Below are 14,418 nucleotides of genomic sequence, written 5' to 3'. Positions count from 1 at the left end.
ACTTACTTTCTCCGCTCACAGTGATTCTATTGTTAATAGGGCCTCCCGGATGCTCGGCTTTTTATGTCGTACATGTCGACCCTTCACTGATCTATCCTGTATTCGTTCACTTTATTTCGCCTATGTGTCTTCAATACTTAACTATGCATCTACAGTTTGGAACCCCCAGTATCGCATTTACATTGATCGCTTGGAGCAAGTACAAAAGCGTTTTCTTAGGTACCTTGCACACAAATGTTTCTTACCTTACTGCGACTACGCCCAGCGATGCATAGTTTTCAGCATCCCACAGCTTTCCTCCAGGCGCAATATAAATGATTTAATTTTTCTCTACAAACTTATTAACGGTATTGTTGACTCCTCCACGATACTCTCTGAGATACAGTTTAAAGTTCCAGTGCGCCCATCCCGTGAAAAGTCACTATTCTTTGTGTCGCGCACTAATACCTATGCGCATTCAAACTCCGCGATTCCTCGCCTTATGTCTACGTTCAACCATTATTGCTCAGATTTTGACATATTCGCTGCCCCCTTGTCGTCGTTTAGAAGGGAAGTTCATGGTGTTTCCTGGCATTGAGCATTGCGTACGACAAAAAATAATAATGTAAGCTGACTGGTTTTTCTTTTGTTTTTACTTCTGTAAATATATTATCTGTTGATTTTTTTGCTTATGTATTATTGTGGATTTCAACCATTGTTAACCAACTTGTTAAGAATTCTTGTTAACTGCATTTTTTTTTAAATCATTATTGTACTTATTAGCAGATGCTTCGCTGGGCTTGACCCGTCTGCATCCCAAACACAATTAAATAAATAAATAAATAAATTGACAACTAGAAAAATTACTGACCCAATATCACCAACTTGAACTGGTTCCATAAAATGTTACTAAAATCTCATTCCAGCGTCGGATGCTGTAAGGAGTCCCGTTACAGCACCCGTTTGAGTATTGTTATAGCTTTCATTACCGTCGCAAATTACAAAAAACATGTTACATCATGGTTGAGTTCATATTTACGTTAACATAACGGATAAATTCATTAAGGAAACAAAGTAACTTTCCGAAGGATTCTAATTTAAACTTAATTTAAAATAAATCTTGAGGCATTTCCGTTTTAAGTCGCTGATGCAAATTTTTGAAACCCAAATTAAAGTTAGTAGCACTGGAACATTTATCGATGTTTTCGTAAAATTTTTTTCAATAGTCATTATGTTTACTTCAGCGTGAAGTTGTTCATTGCGAATAAACCATGGCGCATCTACTGTCGTCCGTAGAATTTTGTTTTGTGGAGATTGTATTTTTGTGACCAAAGATCTTATTAAAGCTTTATACAGGGTGAGTCAGAAAGAATGGGAATTCCGAATACCGGAGATACTAGACACCAAAATATGATGATTTAACGTAACATCTCTTATACAAATGTCAGTGGTTTTCGAGGCATAGGGTGTTTAAAGTTAAATTCTTATTTCGAAATTTCTTGATAATTTTGAAGGTTTTTGTACTATTAACATCAAATTTGGTAGTTTTATGTTTTCGAGCATGAGAAATACGAATTTGAAACTTGTTTGATAAATCAAATCATAAGTTTTTTGGCTCGACAGCTACGACCAATAAGAGCTGGAAATCACAAAGAGCATTAAATTTTACGTAATAAAGGTACTCTTATTGAAATTGTCTAAGTCTATCGGTTTTCGAATTATTTTCTTTTAAATGTTTAAATGTATTTTTTCTTTTAAATTATTTATTTTTTAACATAAGCAAAGTTGGGTTATTTTCCGCTTATGTTTCGACAATTGCCTGTTAATTGTCAACATTGATTTAATTTCCGTGTGCAATAATCATTTTTACCAACAATAAAGTTATTACCAATTTGAAAATGCCACGACATAATGAGGTTTTTAATAGTGAGAAATCCAGATTTAAGTCCACTGGATTTTTGAAAATGGTCACAATATTCTATTGTTATTAATTAATTGTTATTGTTATCGATTATTATCGTTACTAATTGCTATAGTTTTGTGTGTTATTGATTTTAAATGTTAACCTTAAAATTACTTTGCAACAATTAAAAGCAGATAACTTGGAAACCAGTAGACTTAGACAATGTAAGCAAGAGTACCATTTTTGTGCAGAATTGAAAACTCCTTCAGATTTCTGGTTCTAATTCACCATACCTCAACTGACAAAATAGTCATGACTTGATATCTCAAACGCACAGTGTGTATCTAGCGCCCTTTACGAGTAATCACAAAACAAATATCAAATTCGTATTTGTCATGCTCGAAAACATTTAACTACCAAATTTTATGTTAATAGTACAAAAACCTTCAAAATTAACAAGAAATTTCGAAATAAAAATTTAACTTTCAACACCCTGTGTTAAAAACCACAAACATTTGTATAAGACATGTTAGGTTAAATCGTCATATTTTGGTGTTTTGTATCTCCGGTATTCGGATTTCCCATTCTTTCTGACTCACCCTGTATAATATCATATAGCATTTGGTGACTTTTTCTATTTATTAGAGGAAATAGTTGTTTCAATCAAGCATATCCCAAATTTAATCTGTTGTTTAGGTGAATACCCCAATTTAATCGTTGATCAAGATGCGGGCCTAAGTATTTGACAGCTTTGTCTTTAGGATTCCAATGAAGTTCTGTGTTATTGATTATAATTCGTGTTGGATTTTGGTAACGTCGTAACGTAAAGATCTTAGATTCACATTTGTCTTCATTAAGGTTTAAGGACCATTTAATAAGCCATTTCTGCACGTCGTTAATAACATCTTGTAGCTGTTCTGTAGCTTCCTCCAAGTCACTACCTTGTGTCATAATCAACATATCGTCAACAAACAGAGCTTTTTCATTGCATCTTTGGCACGGTATATCATGCGTAAATATATTAAATATGTTTGGTGACACTATACTTCCTTAAGAAACTCCTGGTCTAATGCATATTATATCTCAATAGGTCCCATTTATTTTCACACAAAATGTTCGTTCTTGACGATATGACATAAGTATTGCAGTAATATAGTCATCTAGACCTATATGCAATAGTTTGAATTTTAATCCCTCCGTTCAAACTGTATCAAAGGCTTTAGCTACATCTAAAAAGGATATAGTGGTGTATTGCTTATTTTCAAAACCTTTCTCAATAAATTCTGTAACACGCACCAATTGGTGAATCGCTGAATGACCCGTTCGAAAACTAAACTGTATGTTTGGGATAATATTTCTTTTCAGCAACTGATCTTGAACTCTTCCCATTATAATTTTTTCAAACAATTTTGAGAGAGTCGGTAAGAGGCTTATAGGACGATAAAAGACTGCTCTGTTTTCCTGGCTTGGGAAACATTTGTAGCTCAGCTATTTTCCAAGCCACTGGAAAGTAACCAATTTTTAAGCATGAATTGAAGATATCAGTTAAGTGGCTAGGACTATTAGAAGGGAGGTGTTTTAGAATTAGATTTGGTATACGGTCATGAACTTCGGTCTTTCTATTGGGTGGATTGTTAATTAAATATCTGATTTCTTCATTTGTTACTTCTTCATCTACTCTTTCTATTCGCGGAAGATGAGTTTCATTATATGTTTGAATAGTAACAGAAGGAGACATGCTTTCTCGAGGTATATAAGGAGTAAATGTTAATTGAAGATAATCAGCAAAGGCTTGAGTTTTTCTTGCATTAGTGGAGAACTGATTATAGTCATGGATAATTGTAGGAATTTTTTCGTGTCTTCTCAGTATTTTTCTTGTTGTTATCCACATTCATGGATCTTTATTATCCATATTTTAGAAGATTCTGATAATTAGCAATCCGATGGGATTCTAAAGCTTTAGTGATAGTATTAGTCAGTTTATTTAATTTCTGCTTTAAGTCAGGATTACGTGCTCTTTGCCAGTTACGTCCGATCTCCCTCTTTTTTCTTTGATTAGGTCGAGAATATATTTAGGTGGTAAATAATAATTCGTTCGAATAGTTCTATTAGGTTTAATAAACTTTCTAGTAACATCTTTGATTCTCGAAGTAAGTAATGAGATTAACCTATCTATTGAGGTAGGATTCAAAAACAAAATTTTCTAAATTAATACTGCTCATCTCTGATTCAAAGGCCTCCCAATCTAGAATTCCATTTATCAATTTAGGAATAGGGGGCCGATATGACGACTTTTGATTTATTTTGCAATTGATTGACGACGTTGAGCTTTCCGAACTTTTTGTAAGAACTTTTAGTTCAGGATTTTTTTTGTTGTTCTTTTTTAGTTAGCTGTTATGACTGTTAATATTTTGATTTATAAGTTATTATCCTGCACCGAGCGCATACGTAAATTAGGATATAGTATGGTTTATTTATGGCATCATGGAAGAACGGGCTACCGAATCATGCCATACGATTGGTTGGTCGTCGGAAAATAGAAGCTGTGTTTTATTGTAATTATTATTATTATTATTGAAAGTAATTTCCTTTTTGACAGTGATAATAACCGGGGATGATCAGAACTCAATTCCTCTATGCCCGTTTGAGCTAAAGGAAGATTAAAGTTTTTGATGATAACTATATCCAGTATGTCAGGTAGATGATCGTCTCTGTATGGATAATAGGTATATTAGTTTGACGTATGTATTTGCATCTGATGTAAACTTGATAATTCTTCTAGACATGAACCTGCTGGATTATCAGCTCGGCATCCCAATATTTTCAATTTACTATTCAGATCTCTAATTATTATAAAAGGACCATAATTATTCAATAGTTGACTAATTTCTTCTTTTATTAATTTACGGTTGGGTTGTCTGTATGCACAAATGATTGTGACTATTGTCATGTTTCTTGGATAAAGTTGGATAGCAACCGTCTCTAGCGAAGTGTTCACTAATGTAAGGTTTGTGTTAATGTACGTTTAATTAGTATCGCTACATCGCCTGAAGCTGTTTGAGAGTTGCGGTCAAATCTATAAATATTAAAGCCAGGTATTCGGAACTCTTCTCCCAGAACTAGATGAGTTTCGGTTATACATGCCAAGTCAATATTATAACGAGCCAAAAAATCCGATATTAAATTCTTCTGCTTCTTCAGACCATTTACATTAAAGTTTAAAATAGTGATGTTTTTGATTTCGTTTATGGTGACCTTAGGCATGTGGGAAGGAAAGGAATAATTCGAAAGTATGAAATTCGAGTTATTTCTCTGTATAATACTTTTTGTTAGTTAAAATTCTACAATCCTTACGAACCTTACGTAATCTTATTACAAATGCTGTCAGATCTGAAAGGAAAGCTTATTTCAGTCAAAATCTAACTAATACCTCGAATACCGACAAATAGAATTAAGAAATAATAATATTATCCAGTCGAAAAATGTTAAAACACTTGATGGTAATCTCTCAGACTGTAACAAAATTAACAAATTCTTTATTGCCTCTTCCCAATATGATTTTCAGTTAGATGAGTCATTACTATCATATTATAATTCCCTCTTGAAGAGTACAGTAAAAACTATTTTATCCTTTACTGAGGTTTCTGATAGCACTATTGAGGTGGCAATCTCGAAAATAGAAACGAATTCTTGTGGATCTGACGGCATCGATTTGAAGTTTCTTAGAATATGTTGCCCTTTTATTATACCGGAGATCCGACACATTATTAATTCGTGTATTGGTAGCTGTACAGTCCCGCAATGCTGGAAGCACCTGGTTACACCTGTTCCGAAGGTATCGCAGCCGAGTGGGTTTAGCGATCTTCGCCCTATCAGTATACTACCCACCATGTCTAAAATTTTTGAACGCGTGCTAGCTGATCCGTTATGTGAACATATACAGGGTGTGCCGTTAAGCGTATAGAGCGGCTGTATCTCTAGGACGGTAACGTCTGGAGGTTTGGGAAAAAAATCCTTATAAGCAAAGTGACCAAGAGAAATAGCTGGAAATTATTTTGAAGTTCGTAATTCGACCGCTAGGGGGCGTAACTGCCATTGAGAAACATAAAGTTCCCACTATCTCAGAAACTTAGACGATGAGCTATAACTTTGACAACATCATTTAATAGCTTGGATAATACCGCATTGCTTTTGTTTTGCGATATTTCTCATATCTGTCATAATAAGGGAGGGGGAGGCCAATGCGTTTTCATATGTTTACATTTTAATATCTCCTAGACCAATCAACCAATTTGAATATTTTCGGTGTTGTTTGAAAGAGCATTTTATGCTCTTTTTAAAGATATTTTCAGTAAGACCGTTTGCTTTAAAACAAATGAGCTAGAGGACGTTATCTGCAGCGATTACATATTTTTGAAGAAAAGTTAAATGGAACGATACTATTTACTTCACAGACCCTTAGTCACCTTAAAATTTGCTAAATTTGAGTGAAAACCGCATCTCGATATCGCCACCCGTTCTCGAATTATAGAAGAAAATGTTAAAAACTCGAGTGCCATCAATCGGATCCAGTTACCTCATCGAGAAAAACAAATCACATAACCATGGTAACTGTAAACATGTCATTTACTAACGCAGAAGCGTATGATAGAGCGTATGATGATTTATTTTCAATGTTTCGAATACGATACAACTGCATGGCAAAAATGTGCAATGCAATTACGACAAAGAAAGACATTTTTCTCTAGAAGTGTTTTTAAGATTGACTTAGCGATTACGGAAAACTGGCAACGTGTAGCCCATTCAGACATCTCTATGAATTCGTAAATCACATTGGTGCGCAATGTGATCCCTCATAATCTGGGATTTCCGAAAACAATTGTCCACAAGAGTTCTCAAGAGAATTATATCTCCACCACGTTGTTTTACATCAAGCCTTAACAGATACCGATTATGATAACAGACTGAACTATTACCATTGACTTTTAAATATGATTTGGGTAAATCCAAACCTTTTATCACAAATGCTATGGATGCAAGAAGCATCTGTCCACAACCTGATGTAAACTTGCATAATATGCATTCTTGGTTCGAGCAAAACCCACATTGCTTTCACCCCTTTATCTATTGTGTAGACTAAACGACCTGACTTTTCAAGAAAAAACAATAATCAGGGAAAATATGACAAAACAGTAAATACCAGTAGATCTAGGGCCGAGACTTAAACAGCACTTTTTTTTCGTCGAAACTAGATTAAATAAATGCATCGAGGTTTATGGAAGGCATTTTGCACATTAGTTAGTTATTTTTGCCAAAAATTTAAGTTATTCTAAGTGTTTTGGTTTATTTTGTTTTATTATCATTGTTGATGTTTCATTGATCGATCCGTTGGCTTTTCAACACGCCTCAAAAGTAGTTTTGAAGCAGTTCTAAGCTTGGATAAAGTGTAAAGGAAGGTTCTAGATAATAAAATTTTTGTTCTCTCTTATTTGTTTCCTAAGGTAACTTGATCCGATTAAGATATACGAATTTTTAACATTTTCTTTTATAATTCGAGAATGGATCGAGATATCGAGATGCGGTTTTCACTAATATTTAGCAAATTTTATGGTGATTAACGGTCTGTCAAGTAAATAGTACCGTTCTATTTAACTTTTTTTTTAAAATCACAAAAATATGCAACAGCTGCAGATAACGCCCTCTAGCTTATTTGTTTTAAACCAAGCGGTCTTACTGAAAATATCCAAAAATATTCAAATCGGTTGAATGGTCCAGGAGATATTCAAATGTAAACATTTGAAAACGCATTGGCCTCCTCCTGTCTTATTATGACAGATATGAGAAATATCGCAAAACAAAAGCGATGCGGTATTATCCAAGCTACTAAATGATGTTGTCAAAGTTATAGCTCATCGTCTAACTTTCTGAGATAGCGGGAATTTTATGTTTCTCTATGGCAGTTACGCCCCCTAGCGGTCGAATTACGAACTTCAAAATAATTTCCAGCTATTTCTCTTGCCCACTTTGCTTATAAGGATTTTTTTCCCAAACCTCTAGGCCTTACCGTTGTTGAAATACAGCCGCTCCGTACGCTTAACGGGACGTATACAGGGTGATTCATAAGTAATGGGCCAAATTGTAAATGTACGTTCAGGAGGCCAAAATAATAATATTTTCATTAACAATAATGGGTCTTAGTCTGCTCCTTACTGAGATACAGGATGTTAAAGCGAAAAAAATAAAATAGATTTTTGTTAATAGATGAGCTACTTTTCTACATAATGACTCATAGTTGACTTATAGTTTTTGTAAGGGTAAACAATAATGTGTGAGAGGATTTGAGTTAACTCGTAGATGTCGCCACATGCGCCATATGAATTAGATGAAATCAGCTACAAATTTTTTATCGCTCATTATTTTACAACATACTTGTTTAATTTGGATAGCCCCATCATTTCTGTAGAAAAAAGCTATACTTCTTTGATCTTGAAAATATTAACGATTTTCGAGATATTTGAATTTTACTAATTCACTACACTATATTTCACGGTGGTCGACGTAGCATTAATCTGTTAAGACACAAGCATGGCATGGAATGTTGACATTTACCTAACCGTAATTGATAATTGATAACAATATTAAACTGAAACCATAAAAAAATTACGTAATAAAACAATTTATTGCACGCCAGTTAATAAAACGAAATACAACATTAGAACAGACTTGAACTAAGACCACTTACGACAACTTTTCGGTTTCCCAGGCATGACTATTTCGCCAATTAAAAACTCCGCGTCTGGTAAAGGTTGCTTCATCCGTGAAAAGAATGTTATTTAGGAATGTTGGATTATTATTCAATTTTCCTTTTAGCCACTGACAAAATTGAACTCTGATTCGATAATCTGTTGGAAGTAAATTTTGCACAGGTATAAAATGATAGGGATATAAATTTTCCTTGTGTAAAATTCTAGTCACGGATGGTTGGCTTATTCCAGTTGCTGCAGACAATCGACGAGTGCTTATTTCAGAATTTTGCGCAATTCTTACCAAAATTTCATCTTCTTGCTGCGGAGTTGTCTTAGGACGTCCTGTATGATATTTTGGACGAAATGAACCTGTTTCACCCAATCGATTATAAATATTTTGAAATATCTTCCGGTTTGGCTGCCTTCTGTAAGGGTACATTTCACGATATTTTCTGGATGCTGCTTGCCCAGAAAAACGTTCTTGTGCGTAAACGCATAACATGTCTCTCATTTCTTCGTTTGAAAAGTGATTATGTCTCGGCATTTTGATTTATGTTAGGACAAGAATGAATCAGTTTACTTAACAATAAAATGTTTTAAACTATTCATTAAACGTAAAAGCTCATTGACGTTTCATAATTCATATGGCGCATGTGGCGACATCTACGAGTTAACTCAAATCCTCTCACACATTATTGTTTACCCTTACAAAAACTATAAGTCAACTATGAGTCATTATGTAGAAAAGTAGCTGATCTATTAATAAAAATCTATTTTATTTTTTTCGCTTTAACATCCTGTATCTCAGTAAGGAGCAGACTAAGACCCATTATTGTTAATGAAAATATTATTATTTTGGCCTCCTGAACGTACATTTACAATTTGGCCCATTACTTATGAATCACCCTGTATATAGTCAAAATATTTTACCAGAATATCAGTCAGTATTTTGCAATGGATACTCTTGCGAAACTGCACTTACAAATGTCATTGATGACATTCACAAGGCGTCTGATTTAGGGCTTGTTACTATACTAGTAACTTTAGATTATAGCAAAGCATTCGATACCGTTAACCATAGGCTGATGACTGCTATTCTTCATTACGTCGGATTTAATAACAATTCTGTTAAATTAATTGAAAGTTACTTAAAGGGTAGAACTCAGAGGGTGAGAATCGCGGAATGTATTTTGGAGCATGGAGGTGTTGCTTCTGGTGTGCCACTGGGTTCGATTCTTGGGCCGCATTTGTTTTCGATATATACCTACTTCCTCTGTACCTGATTGTTTATCGACTTGTAAATATATACGCGGATAATACACTTATCTATCACTCATTTCCGTTACAAGAGGCCCAAGACGCTCTTAAGCTTATAAACAATGACCTTGATCGTCTAGCTAAACTGTCTGAATCGCAATCATTTGGTTTGAATCCGAATAAATCTTCGGCTACAATTTTTGGTAATGTAAAAGTTCGGAAGTCATTCAACAGTAGTGACAATATGTTGATCAAGATATGTGGTACAAACATAAAATTCGTTAATAAAGTAAAAATGTTGGGTCTTGTGGTTGACAGTGATTTACGTTTCACCGATCACGTTAATACATTGGTTAGACGATCATATGGTAAATTAAAAATGCTTTACCGAAATAGACATTTGTTGAATAAAGATGTCAAGTTGATTATGTGTGATTCTTTGGTTCTTTCACCATTTAATCATTGTGATCTTATTTATGGGCCTTGTTTGATGATGAATGATGTGCAGAGAATAGAGAGGGTCCAGAAGTCCTGTCTCAGGTACATTCATGGTATACGCCGTCATGAAAGAATATCGTATAAGCTGGCTAGTGCAAATTGGTTAAATATGACGGACCGGCGTAAATTTCATATTGCTTGTCGCATGGTGTCTATTGTTTCGAATTATAAGCCACCTTACCTCTATGAAAGGATTACGTATAGAACCGATGTTCATCATTTGAATTTGAGGCGTAAAAACTTAATTTGTATTCCCAAACATCGAACTCAAACTTTTAAACATTGTTTTTCCTATATCATTGGGTCGGTTCTCAACAACCTTCCTATTAGCTATTCCGGTTACACTTCGACTACAGTCCAATACTATGTTTGGCCAACGCATATGATACACCAACAGCTGGCTTTGGCCCCACAAACGTTTTAGCGCTGCCCTCTCGTGCTAGCTCATCTGCCGCTTCATTGCCAGCAACCGCAGAATGATCTGGAACCCAGATTAGAGAAAGTCTGTTATCACAACTCATTGTGTTTAAAGTTCTTTTACAGTCATTAACCAAAGCCAACACCATTTTCACGGAATGCAGCGCCTGGAGAGTGGCTTGACTGTCTGAGAAAAATCATACTGCCATGTTCTTCGCCCCTCTCTCAAGAAGGATTTTAGAACCCATGTCAGTAGCAAATACTTTCACCTTGGATACTTGGAAATACTTGGAAGCTTGCTCAATCCGAAGTGTCTGGCAGTGCTTCTGCCCCTACCCTTTCCGGCGTGTTTGATCCATCTGTGAACATGGAAATATCTGCCTGAACCAGAGAATTTTCGTTTTCGATCCTGCACTGCCGTTTAGACAAAAGATAGGCCAAGCAGACCATTCATTGTTAGAGTTGGCGTTGTGTTTACATTCCATGTACCTATCCTTCAATTACTGTTCTTTTTTCCTTCGATGCTGCCGTCGTCTTCTGGCGTACATTCTGATTCCGAGGCTGTTTAGGTTTCGTAAAGTATTTTGTCTTGTTTCTAGATTGTTGGCCTCACGCCTAACCTCTTACTAGTCAGAGGACCATTTCGCCCTTTTTCGTATCCTCGTTCATCATCTATACGAGTTGGTTACCATATCTCAAATGAGGTTGGTTAGTCTTATATATATTATTCTCACATATTATATTATTCTTTATACGTCTCTTTGATGGTGCTAACTTAATTCGCGAACTATAAGGATCAACATCCATCGGTGTTGATTTTGACATGTTGGGTCTTTCTCTTTGAATATTATTTACCGGATGAAATATTACTCTGTAAACAATTTTTGGCTGATTTTCAAGTTCACTGCATTTTCTTAGATCTGTACCCGAAGGTCTCAGTTGCACTATTAGCGAGGTGTTATTGATCAAACATGTTTTCTCTGAAAAAAAACTAAAAGCAAGCAACACACTTACTAAACGTCTTTATTATTTTTTCATCTTTCAAACTTGTATCGAAAATTTTCCTTCCGATTTTAATTATTTTTCTGCGCCACAAGATTTAATTGATAAATATAATTAAAATTTTATGAACGTTGCACAAAACGAAAAATTAAGAAACATGAAAACCTTGAAAACTACTTAATAATTTTCGAATTTATATTACAATTTGTTGAGTTAACACTTTGACATTTAAAAATTAAGTATAAAAGGATATAAAATGCATCTTCAATAATTTAATTTTACATTTGATATCAAAACGTTGAAAACATGAAAATTTCTCTTTTAATATCCATTTTACTTTGTTTAGTTTTGACTCAAGCAGATCCCCTTCGTAAGTATATTCTTTTAATTATATATAAAAATTGATCCAATTAATTAAATTATAACAGCTAATTACATAAAACCTTGCAAAATAACCGATGAACAGTGCATCATTGAAAATGGAAATTTAGCATGGCAAAAACTTATTTTTGGTAAATAGAAGAAATTAATTAATTATTTCTTAAATTTGTTATTTTATTTTAGGCGATAAAGACTTCCAAATTCCAGTTTTAACCCCAGTTTTTGAATTAAACGAAGTCAAAGTTGATTTAAATCCGAATTTCTTTTTACATCATACGAATATAAAAATGAATAGCGCAAAATCTTACACAATAAGAGGCGCTAAGTAATTTAAATTAAATCTAATTAAGTTGGTTGCAAATTTAATTTTTTAGGTACAAATCAGATGAAAATAAGTTAGCGTTTACACTTTTTAATCCATTAAACGACGTCGATTCTTTATACGAAATAAAATTGATCGACTTTCTTGGCAAAGATATTAATGGAAAAGGAACTTTTAAGTTAGATATTAGTAAGATATTATTCTGTTAATAACAATTTTTTTATTTATTTACTTCAATATTTTAGTTAATGCTAATTATACTTTCGATGTATATTTAAAAACCATCACGAAAGAATCCGTTGATTACCTCAACGTTGATAAAACAACCTTCGATTTTCTCCCAGAAAAAATTTCTTTTAAATTCGCTAACTTATTTGATGGCGATGTAACAAAAGGTAAATTACAAACGAAGAATTAAAAATTGAGAGTTTATTTATTACTTTAATTTTAGGAGAAGACGCAAATTTACACATTGAAAATCATTGGCGTGAATTTTACGAAGAAGTAAGGACATCTTACAGCGCAGTTATGGCAAATTTAGTAAAAGGCATTTTCGACTCTTTCTTGAATAAGATTCCGAAAACCGAACTATTTTTGAACTAAAAACCATCTTAATAATTTTGATCAACAATGTGTATTTTGAAATTTGATAAATAAAAGTGTGTAACTTTTATTACTTTATATCTTTCCAAAAAATCATCCCATCGTTATTTCTAACGGCAAGAATGCGTTTATATATCTCATTTTAAAGCCCAAACATTTTAGTTGATGATAAGGTATTGAGTTAATGGTGTTTGGTTATAGGAATTACGCGTAATAAGATCATAAACAGATCGTTGCAAAATCAACTTTTGTTAGTATTTATGAAGAAAATTAAAAACTTCAAAAAATCGTCCCATCATTATTTAGCTTTATACAGGGTGAGTTATTAGTATCCCGGCGGACGATAGTTGCTAAACCGCTTGGGAAAGAAAAATATGTTTTATACAAAAGTTGTTTGACTCACCACTTTCTCTCCGCGTTATTCATTTTCGTTCCGTGTTTGATTGTTGTATATATACAACAATCACACATAAAAATATAATCTAACTACAAATATTTAAGTTTTCCCAAAATGATATATTTAATTAAAGACACCATACATTTGAAACAAATATATTTAATTGAATTAAGAATATAGATAGAATATATTATTAATTATATTTTTTATTTATTAAGATATAGAATATATTTTAAATTAGAAAGTAATATTCTCAAACATTATATTAAATTCAATTATAATATATTTGAATTGAATACACGTTTCCTTACGTTAAGGAAATAAGAATACTTCTTTGAATGAATTTCAAAACCTCAAATAAATTAAACTTATATCTTCAATTTAAATATAATTCTAAAACTAAGAATATAGTATATTTTACACAAGTGAATTTCGTACATATTTACGTACGGTTTGGATCTATCTGATTCAAGTGGGGGTAAAGGTAGGAACACACCATACGCACGTTGTATAAGCTTGCGTGACAGCTCACAATTGTGTGAGCGTCTTATCTCGTACTATTTCTTAGGGTGCGTTTACGTTGGAGCTGCGATAAACGATAATAGCGGCGATACTAGCAAAACAACGAAATTGTTGTCATAGTTTTATATGCAGGTGTTTATATCTGTAGCATAGAGGTAAACTGTCGTATGTCCATATTTGAGCAAATTTTAGATTATATCATTTTACCTCTCAAAAATCTTCAAATTTTGCTGTGGCAAATTTTGGTATGTCCAACTCTGCTAGTTTTCCATATATTTACGTTAGAAACAGTAGCATCTCCTGTAATGCAATGAAGTAAACAATATTATGTCCTTTCGCGGTAGTATGCATGACTGGCGTGTCTTATTTTCGTTAATATTATAAAAGAGAA

At 33.5% G+C, this 14,418-nt stretch overlaps 1 protein-coding gene across 1 annotated transcript; it reads left to right on the top strand.

Moving 5' to 3' along the window:
- Positions 1-12,082: 12,082 nt before the first annotated feature.
- On the top strand, positions 12,083-13,178 carry LOC111416923 (protein takeout-like). Its single transcript, XM_023049046.1, has 6 exons — positions 12,083-12,172; positions 12,231-12,314; positions 12,367-12,508; positions 12,558-12,694; positions 12,751-12,900; positions 12,957-13,178. The coding sequence occupies exons 1-6, from the start codon at positions 12,109-12,111 to the stop codon at positions 13,106-13,108; spliced, it is 729 nt and encodes a 242-aa protein (XP_022904814.1). The 5' UTR covers positions 12,083-12,108; the 3' UTR covers positions 13,109-13,178.
- Positions 13,179-14,418: the final 1,240 nt, after the last annotated feature.

The sequence above is a fragment of the Onthophagus taurus genome, chromosome 3, assembly GCF_036711975.1.
Source record: "Onthophagus taurus isolate NC chromosome 3, IU_Otau_3.0, whole genome shotgun sequence".
NCBI classification, from domain to species: domain Eukaryota; kingdom Metazoa; phylum Arthropoda; class Insecta; order Coleoptera; family Scarabaeidae; genus Onthophagus; species Onthophagus taurus.
Note: the sequence above shows the minus strand (reverse complement) of the source record. Positions and strands in the feature narration are given on the sequence as shown.

What these genes read in the sequence shown, in the direction of transcription:
- LOC111416923 (XM_023049046.1), top strand. Translation starts at nt 12,109, where the DNA reads ATGAAAATTTCTCTTTTAATATCCATTTTACTTTGTTTAGTTTTGACT. An exon ending in GACTCAAGCAGATCCCCTTC is followed by an intron (nt 12,173 to 12,230) that starts GTAAGTATATTC and finishes AAATTATAACAG; the next exon opens with CTAATTACATAAAACCTTGC. An exon ending in ATGGCAAAAACTTATTTTTG is followed by an intron (nt 12,315 to 12,366) that starts GTAAATAGAAGA and finishes ATTTTATTTTAG; the next exon opens with GCGATAAAGACTTCCAAATT.